At 33.1% G+C, this 10,531-nt stretch overlaps 1 protein-coding gene across 1 annotated transcript; it reads left to right on the top strand.

Moving 5' to 3' along the window:
* Window positions 1–5,259: 5,259 nt before the first annotated feature.
* On the top strand, window positions 5,260–7,268 carry LOC133295509 (transcription factor bHLH147-like). The gene has a single exon (XM_061494353.1). It carries the CDS (start codon window positions 5,775–5,777, stop codon window positions 6,396–6,398), a length of 624 nt encoding a protein of 207 aa, XP_061350337.1. The 5' UTR covers window positions 5,260–5,774; the 3' UTR covers window positions 6,399–7,268.
* Window positions 7,269–10,531: the final 3,263 nt, after the last annotated feature.

The raw sequence follows: 10,531 nt of genomic DNA, 5'->3' as shown, positions 1-10,531 counted from the left end.
GATAAGTTTGATGGAGCATCAGATGAATAATTTGGTTTTCTACCAAAATATATTGATATCAGTGAAGTTGAAGAAGATTCGAGGATTAATTGTTTCCTTGTATGGGAGAATAATGCACTTACAGTTGACCCATTGCACATGGCTCAACTATTTATTCAAGAAGTTGGGAGTCAACTAGAATTATGGCCCAGTAAGTTATGACGCACATGTTTAAAGAAGCAACAATTTTTAATATAACAAATTATGATCAAATCTAAGTCCAAATGAAACAGCAAATACGATTGTTATTTGTTTGGCAGAAAAAGAAAAACAACAAATTTGGCATGAATTGAGATTTAAGATTTGGGACGTGTTTTAAATGATTTAATTATATTCTTTTTAGAAGATAATTATCGTTATATTTATTTTTAAAATTTTAGATTTGGAATTGATTTATAATTAATCTTTAAAAGAGTGCTCAAAACCTTTATTGTAGAGTTGATTTTATTATTTTGTTAATAAAAATTGAGAACTGAATATTACACTTTCATAAAATTTTAACTTTCTATTTAGCCATTTTTTTCTATACGCTTTTTACATCAATGTTCCCAATATGAATTAGCTAAGTTGGCTAGATTGGGTGAATATCTGAGCATATCTTCAAGTTTACAATTTTGCTATGTGCATTTTGATAGGACATGTAAAGTATCATCTTTATAGGCACAACTATAAGAGCAAATGTTGCGAAAATCGGACCGAACCGGTTGGATCGACCCGAAATTCGGTGAACCAATCATCTGACTGGTCCGATTATCATATTGAATCGGTCAAGTATCAGATCCGGTACGACTCGGTGCGACCTGGTCAGTTTTGGTGAAAAAATCGGTGACCTAGCCCGGGGTTTTTTAAAAAAAAATTCAAATTTTTTTTTTCCAAAAAAATAATAATCATAATTGAGTGATCTGTTACTTATTGACTTACATAAGTTATGTACATATAATCTTAATATTATCTCAGTTATGCATTATGCAAGAAATTTTGATTTGATAGTTAGAGATGTCGTTTACCGAACCTTAACAATATGTGTTTGTTTGATCCTTTATTGGACAATAATGTATAATTTGTTATTTTTTATATTAAAATATTTAGAATTTATATTATTTTTTTCAGCTATTTGAGTATATTTATAATTTTTTTAATATAAATTATAGATTTTTATATAATCATCGGATTATGCAGTTCAATAAGTGATTCATTGATTGAATAGTGACCCACAGATCTAATACTTCGACCAAATTATTAACCGAGTCGATTTTAATAATATAGACGAGAGCAAACGGGAGCTTGGTGGGAAGCCTGCTCTGAAATAAGAATCAAAAAACAGGCCGGGACACCATTTTTTTGATTCTGATGTTTGGTTCTCATAAGCAAATTATGAATAATTGAGGATTATAATATTGATAAAAAATTTATTGCATAGAGCACTGGGGTCCATTTCAAGAAATGTAGGGCATGACTGTCCACAACCTCAAATGAGTAAAAACCCAAAGCCTTGACCAAAATACAAAAACAAAGCCTGGGATAGAAAAGTGCCAGAAAGATAGCCCACAATCCGCATAGCACATGCATCCCCCCACTTTGTTTATCGTTCCTGTTAGCAAAGATCATGACATCCAATAATCATTGCACGGAATGAAAAGAAATAATCTGTGGGGCCTCGTTTTTCAGTTCAGTAAATATGTAAAACGACTTATTAATTTTATGTTATTGGAGATATCTTCTCTCGTATTATAAAAGTAAATATGTGAATTCTTTTAGGGGTGTTTGACAAAGATTTTTTTTTTTTTGTCCCCCAATCTTGATTTTTAGAAATATGATAAAAATATTCGGTTTACGATAATATCCGAAAATTAAAAATTTAGAAAAATTCAGTTTCCCGAAAATCCTGAAAAATACTGGCTACCAAACACCCCCCTTAGTTTAATTTTATTTTTTTATAAAAGATGAGCCTCATATATTTATTTTTATAATATGAGATAAAATATCTCTAATAATATAAGAAAAATATTTTTCCATAATAAGTGGGTGCTGGAATTGTTCATCCCTAAAGAAATAAAAAAAAAGTTGTCAGAATTTGTCAAAGTTGATCTCAGTTAGCATTCGCGTTGATTAGTATTAAGGGTGTAAACGGATCAGATTAGTCTGGCCTGGCCTACAGCCTGACCTATGATGAGCCTAGCTTAGTCTGGCGTTTCTGAAAAGTAAAGTAGTCTTAGGCTTATAAGAAAGCTTTTTTTAACAAATAGGTCATAGGCCAACTTTATCAAGCATGGCCTAAAGCCTTGTAAACTGATCTATTTAATTTTTTAAAATAAAATAATATATTTATTTTAGGCGACAAAGTACCAACCCTAATTTCTTTTGTGCACCATCGCTTCTAAGTGACTTCTCACTCTCGTTTCTAAGTTTCGTCTTTGGTTGACTCAGTAATTATATTTCTTTCTTATTTTACCCATTTCTTTGACTCTAATTCTCCTATGATATATATTATAGAGTTGAGGTATTATGTTGACTCTTTCTTATTTGTCATTTTTTATTTCTTAAGAGAAGTATTAGTGCATTTATGAATGAAACTTTCTTTGCTCTATATAATTATTTTCTTTACTCAGTATCTACTGTGGGAGGCCTGTAGATCATATCAAGCTTTCTAATTTTTAAAAATAGGCCAAACTTAGCCTATAAACAAAGCCTTGAATAGGTCAATAGATAAGCTTAAGTCAAAAAAGCTGAAATCCAATCTAACGTGATCCATTTATATCCCTAATTGGCATCACGTTGCTTTTGATTTTGAGGGCAAAGTTTGATGCAAGATATGCGCTTAAGATTAAATGAATGCACTGGTCATGCGGAGGGGGCACTGGGACAGTGTACTAGAACTTTATAAAGTTTGTTTTCATTCACCAAGTGAACAAAAGTGTTTTGGTAAAATTCAACTGCGTTGAATGAAAAAACTGGTTTATTTCCTGATGATAATACTTGATTATTAAGTCATTTACAAAGTTATTTATAATACCAATATAAATCTTGATTGAGACTTGTATGCAGCATTTACTTAATTAAAAGATTTTCTAATGTTCACTCATTTAGGGGCCGTTTGGTACTCAGATTTTTTCTAGATTTTCGGAAAACTAAATTTTTTTAAATTTTAAATTTTCAGATATTATCGTAAACTGAATGTAAAAATTATATTTTTGAAAATCGAGATTCCTAGACAAATAAAAATTTCTCCTGTACCAAACGCCCCTTTAAAAACAACTAAACAATTTACAAAAAAAAAAAAAAAACAACTAAACAAAAACAATTCTTTTGAGTTGGGTTGTGCAAATTTTATCACACTTTTGATTACAGCTACGAATACTGTAATTAGTGATCAGTATCTATCTTACTTTAATTTGTTAATATTTTTTAAGTTACCCTTTTTTCTAGGTTACTAGACAGAAGACAATCATTTACATTTTATAGTCAAATTTAGAAGATGAGAAATTTTATCGACATTAATTGTTAAACGTATTTTTTTTTGCTCTACTGTTAAACATATTTTAACTATAACTTTTTTTATTTTATCAAATCATTACTTATTTGATATATGTTGATTATAAAATTGACATAATTGGTTTAAGTGATAAAGAAACTTGTTGTTCGTCTCGACTTTGAATCCTTGGTAAAATTGAAATGAAAAGGATATTTTCCTTATTTTAGTGTTTAGTTGCATCTTATAATAAAATGGTCATTATGATATCATATTTAGCTATATAATGCCTTCTGGAGCTGCTGCGAGAATAAAATTACGAGGTTTCGGTTTAAGTTCTTCAACTCTATGCACATATTAGGAAGCTTTCTGTTTTATGCCTCAAAAATAGGATTGATATTTAGAAAAGAGATATTTTTATTATCAAAAAAATTTACTATGAACCCACTGTCTATTTAATCACCATTAAATTGGATAAAGAGAATGCTGAAAAAAAATTTAAAAAGGAAAAAATGCTAATTCAATAGTAATTAAATAGATACTAATTTTTTTTAATAGCAAAAATATTTCCTTTCTATTTATTTCTTACTTAAATGACAATTCACATCAATTTATTCTCTCAGTACAGAAAATGACATCAATTTAGTTATTCATTCCACGTCATCAAGACAACATTTTAAAGAGTTCCTAAATGGCCCATTAACTATTTGTGTACCATGTTTGATCAAAACCGTGGAGGCCAAATGGATATCCTATATGAAGCTAAAGTAGCCATCTTCTAATGAAAGGAATCTTAAATTTAGAAAATGATCTTCCTTCATTATTACTAAAAATTCTATTCAAACTTTCCTCTGCTTGATGGATTTGATCGGTGGTTGGTTGTTGTTATAATAGTATAGATTGTTGGGTATTCTGGGTGTTGGATTTCTCTAATGAAGGCCATTAACATTATGTGTTTTTTAGAGTGGTAGTGAGTTTGGTGGTGGTTCGGTTGCAAGAGTTATGAAGCTTTTTAATGATTTTTTGAAGAAAGCTTCTAGGTTTCAATCTCGGAATTGTTCTGGCTTGATGGTCTTTCTCAAATATTAAAGTTCATAGTGTTTTTTTTTTTCCTTATTGCTGGGACTTTGACGGGTGGGTATAGGTAAATTTTTTGAATTATGGTTTAGTTAATTTAATTTACGAAATTGATCCAAGATAAAATTAACAGCATATGTAATAACTTTTCTTTTTTCTTATAAACCGTAAGTATTTTCATGGAAGGTAATTATATTCGGGGCGAATTTAAGGTTAAAACTTTAAATTTTTTCCAAAGATAATACTAGAAAAGATCGAATACATATTCTCATCTCATGTGCTCAACTCTCATGCGCCAACTGAACTACTATCGTTTGATGTATATATAATAACTTTTTATTTTATTTTGAAAATATATATATATATATATATATATATATATATATATATATATATATAACAATCACAGATTCAATTTTACTTTGTGCTTGTAACATGGGCTCAAAAGCAGACAAGTACCGAAAATAGAACTGTTCAATTACCAAACTGAAGCAACCAAGGAAGGCTTCAAAGGCCCGATATCTAAATATGCAAAGGTTACAGAACCCAAATATTTTTTTATTATATAAGGAGTTAATTAATTTATTTGGTTAAGGAAAAGGACGCGTGGTGTGTTGTGATTCCTTTATATAAGCCTCGTTCACGGTTTCTCTCTCCCTTCAACTCAACCTCCAAGTGAAGGGACACCTTACCCACTTCTCACTCTTACCCCGTTCCGTTCTAACCCTTCAACACCATTCTTTTTTCCCAGTTACAACCATCATCTTCTCTCTCTCTCTCTCTCTGAATCCATTCATTTTCTTTTTTCTGTTGGATTATATCTGAAGCTCCTCCAACTATATATATATATATATATGGAACCTTGTTAATCCAACCTCTCTAACTCACTCCAACAATTTCTCTTTCTAGAATCTAACCATAATTTCTCTCTTTCATCCGAATCTGTAACTTGTTGAACCGTATCCATTTGAATCCCAAAAAAAAAAAAAAAGTTTCCCATTCTCTTTCCTTTTCCAGGGCTTTCTTCTCCCACATCGTCCTCACAGACCCATTAATAGAAAACACAGAAAGATAGAAACTTTCACACTCCCCTTTTCCTTAAAACTGAATTCACTTCCGAAACCGGAGAATTATTTTTTCTTTTTTTTTGGGAAATTTTTATTTTATTTTTCAGATTTGGCGTTGGAACATGGCGTCATCTCTGATCTCAAATCCAACCACCACCTCCACCACTGATATTCGGTCACGTGTGATGAAGAAGAAGAAGAAATCTCAAACGAAACATAACCAACAACAAGAACAGAGCCAAACCAAATGGAAATCGCAGGCGCAGCAACAAATCTACTCCTCCAAGCTCCACAAAGCCTTGGCCAGAGTCAACATCGGAGGCTCCGGCGACGCGCCTCGCCGCGGGAGAGCCGTCCGGGAAGCCGCCGACAGGGTCCTCGCCGTCGCCGCCAGGGGGAGGACACGATGGAGCCGAGCCATACTCACGAACCGGCTCAAGCTCAAGTTCAGGAAGCAGCACAAGAGACAGAGGGTAGTTGGGCCGACCGGGTCCAACAGCCGGTCCAGGAAGCCACGTGTCAGCGTTTTCCGGCTCAAGGGAAAGACCCTCCCAGCGGTTCAGAGGAAAGTAAGGGTTCTGGGCCGGTTGGTTCCCGGTTGCAGAAAAGAACCGCTGCCAGTGATTTTGGAAGAAGCTATTGATTACATACCTGCCCTTGAGATGCAGGTTCGAGCCATGTCAGCTCTTGCTGACTTACTCTTTGGCTCTTCTGGTGCCGGTTCGAGCTCCGGTTCGAGCTATTGACACTTTTGGGCTATGCCAGCTGTCATATATATATTTTTAATTTTTGTTATTATTTACCTCTTTTACTCTCACTCTCTTGCAACTAATGGTTTCTGTTGAAGTACATACCTATACCTATATTTTCTGCCTTTCAAGCAATTCAATCTCATACTTACCTTGAAACGTTTAATAAGAATATCTCCTTTTTAACTTCCTCCAACAAGGATGATTTCGTGTAATATGACATCAGTTATATAAGCTTTTTGTGCCATATAACAAAAAGTTATGTTCTTTTTTTTTTTTTTTGGGTGGGGGGTCATGTGTATCTTAGTTCTGGTTCTGGGTTTGGTTTGATTCTAAAAAAAGAAAAAAGGTTTCACAAACTATAATTATGGTATGTCTATTGAATGTGATTAGAAGTAGGCATCTTACAGGTAAGAAGCTTGCAAACGGAACTCATATTCTTGAGGGTAATAGGATGCATATGTTGTTGTTTCAAGGAAATGAATGATTGGACTTTTGGTATAAGATATTTTGTAGGATTTTTAGAAAACTAAATTTTTTTAAATTTTTGATTTTCAGATATTATTATAAACAGAATGTTTGTATCGTATTTCTGAAAATTGAAATTCTTAATAAATAAAAAAATTTCCTCTGTCAAATGCTCTTTATGTTTGTATTGTAAGTTGGTTACTCGTGGCCTCAAAGTTGTTCAAATCTCAAATCTGTAGCTTTTGCTAGGTTAAGTGTGCAGGTTTATCATGTCGTGGACCTCTACTGCTGAGTCATTCTCTTTCTTCTATTTTTAATTCAACCCTAATTATTTTTTGGATGAGTTGGTTCCTTTTAATATTTCACAAGCTTTGATTTTTTTGAAATTATTATGAGACTAATTTAGAGTGCAGGTAAATTAAAAATGATTAAACCTCTTTCAAATATGACAGTTGTAAATCGAACTTAAATTCTTTCCTTTTCACTTAGTTACCTTGCTACAAGCTATCACCGTTTAATTTACGGAGTCAATTTCAGTATCATGTTGTGTCTATCTTTCTCCTTATTAGCATTACCTATTTACCTACCAAAGCAAGTGCGTCATTAAAATTAGACAGGGAGAATAGCCAACTCCACTTCTCTAAAGTTATGCCGAAAGTGCCAAAAAAACATGCTTATTCGACACAATACAATGGCCCCATGTGGCTTGTTGCCCCACCATGTACAACCCTGCTGACATTTGACATTAGACATTACTCTCTCTTCTTTCTTCATCTTTTATATAACCCTTTTGGTACAGTTTATACTTTGTAGGCTGATAAAGATCTTTGTTGTTGGAGTCAGTAGAAAAGTAACTGGGATCTTACTCCCAGATAAGTTGGTGAGGGTCCAGGAGCCAGCGCCCTCAGGTCCATAGAGATTAGGTACTGTTGTGGGTCTCTGATTTATTGTTATTTTTCCTTTTCTTAGTAGTTTGGTCTTGAGCTCATAAATAGCTGCTGTTAGGGTTTTTTAATCCTATTTCTATTCTCCTTGGTTTTTTAATCCTATTTCTATTGTTCTTATAAACTGAATGACTTGTAACGAGTGACAGGTGAATATAATATAGACAAGTTGAACGTAGCCTTTAAATGAATCAGGATAAATCATCGTGTCTATTCTTTCTCACTCTTTCTCTTTTCCTTTGCAATTTATGTGATTGTCGATTTGTAAGAAAGTTCACTTGACATTTACATCGTCGTCCTTCTCTACCAGCCTGGCCCCAAAAGCCTCCATCAGAAAACACACACCAAAAACAATAAATAAAGAAAGAAAAAATCAGAAATTGATTATTGAATTAGAGTGTATCTTAGAAGCTGAGCTTAATGGTTCACATGCCCTGCCACACGGGGCAATGATCTGAAGGTCTAATAGATTGACACCTGTCCTTGCTGTCTTCAAGCTCAGACAAGAACTACCTCTCACTTTCGGTGGCAGAGAGCCAGTCGTGTGCCTGAGTTTCATCACTATCAGTAGTAGTACCTCTTCTCCTTTACCCCATATATCAGAATCATAAAGAATGGTTTAGAAAAAAGGGGGTTGAGTTAATGTACCACCTAAGGCAATTAATTATTGAATTAGAGGACCACATAAAAAAGCTTGAACATTTGTTGGTCCGTTCCTTTAAAGCTTATCACATGATGGTAGCGTTTATTTATTTCAAAATTTTCAGTAGTGATCAGAATTTACTAATTTAGTACCTCCCATGTGGCTATTGAATCCTGCTTTTTACATCTTGAAGTGTGACCCTATCGAGGAGTCTGACAAAACAAAAAAAAGCAGGAGGGCCAAATGGGATTTTGATAACAACTAGAAAAATAAATAGAAACACCACCACCACGTTTGAATTGTGATGGATTTAGAATCAGGTGTGTATCTCTTAAAGGATATAGTATGTCAATAAGGTGGTGCTTAAAGAAGTAGTGATATAGATCAAAGCTTAAGGAGAGTCACCGCAAGTGCTATCACAGAGAGGGCTGCAAAGTGGGGGTTGTGTATTGGTTACAATAACTCTAAAATTCAGTAAAGTAAGAACTTGTAAATGTGATGGAAATCAAATCCCCACTCTATTGGAGAGGTAGAGTTTTACATAAGAGAATAAATATTTTCTATTATCGAGAGAGGGGGATAAAAGGTGAGTCAAAACTGTTAGTTTTGAGTCCACCATCACAGTGTGGCATTCCCTTGTTATCGTGTGTATACGATGGTGAGCTGTGCAGAAGAGTGGAAATCCATATGGAGAGACTCTTTGGCTCAACATAGGGTATATCATCTAGAAGGTCCTTCTCTTGGGCCTTTGTCACTTGTTGGGCCTATGGAGTCCAACCAGAACAATATAGATGAATTGGTAAGGAATTGTTATAATTTAATTAGTGGTCTCAAGTTTGGGTCCCAGTAATATAGTTGTATTAAAACTTGGTAGGGATAGCTTTGCTGTCTATGTGGTTCTACTCAACTCGAATTACACTAGTTGAGTATCGATGAAATAATGAACAATATAAAAAAAAATAAAGAAAAAGAAATAGAAATAAAATAGAGGGTTTTGGTTGTATCTGTCCACATCCTGCACCATATAAAAGCATGACTATTTTATTTTATTTTTAACTCGTGATAATGGTTGTATATGTTCCTAAACCCTAAAGCATGACTATTTTCAAACAAGTGATAATGGTCATTAGTCAATGTGGGGTGTGCATAATGAAACTCGTCATAAACTCCTAAAACAAATGTTACCATCACAGCAAAAACAGATAAGTGAAAGGGAAAAGTGAATAAGAATTCAACAAATTTATTCCCTTTGTGTTGTCCTCTCCTTCGTTCATGTGGTTCTATAAAAAAATGTTTCTTTTGACAAAGATATTCTCGATTAATTTTCCCAAGAATGGACCACTAGTTAATTGCCCCATTCTTTTCCTATGAATTCTATGGGTATCTCTTTTAAGCTTTGATCAAGTGGTTTTTTTATGATAACGCTGTAAAGGAGAAGGACAAGGGATGCTGGCATGTCGTAATAGCACAGAAAAGTAATTTGATTCCAATTTGTCTGATGCCAGAAAAAAAATAGTTGTTAAGGTAATTAAGAAACCTCATTAAGCAATATTGGCTTCCAGTTTCAACAAATTTTCTTTAGCAGATAATTTATACAGTAAACACCATATATTATTGGGAAATGTTAGTATCATTTAATTTTGCTTCACATAATTCTCGCATTGGAAGTGATGAATCATTTATTTATTTTTATACATGAATTATTAATTTTAACAATAGAGAAGAAGAGAGATGAAGAATGAAGCATATGTTTGATATTACACAAGTATATACTCTTATATTAAAAATAGGAAAATGTGAAACTATTAAAAATATGATCTAGCTAGTGGTAAAGGATTTGGATAATCCATGTATAAGGTTATGGGTTTAAACTTCAGTACCACTATTGTATAAAAAACAAAAAACAAAAACATGAGACTTAGGTGACAACAATCATAAAAGGGTGGATAAAATAAGAAAAGTTAATTAGATTATTTTTTTTCCAAATTTAGTAAAAGATACAGTGAGTTTTCGGTACTCCAAACTATTCTAAATGGTGATGTAGTTTAAATTTAATTCATTAGTGATGTAACAAG

Source organism: Gastrolobium bilobum, unplaced genomic scaffold (genome assembly GCF_033153095.1).
Source record: "Gastrolobium bilobum isolate Gb01-03AN ecotype WA unplaced genomic scaffold, APGP_CSIRO_Gbil_v1 utg9484, whole genome shotgun sequence".
Taxonomy (NCBI): Eukaryota; Viridiplantae; Streptophyta; class Magnoliopsida; order Fabales; family Fabaceae; genus Gastrolobium; species Gastrolobium bilobum.
Note: the sequence above shows the minus strand (reverse complement) of the source record. Positions and strands in the feature narration are given on the sequence as shown.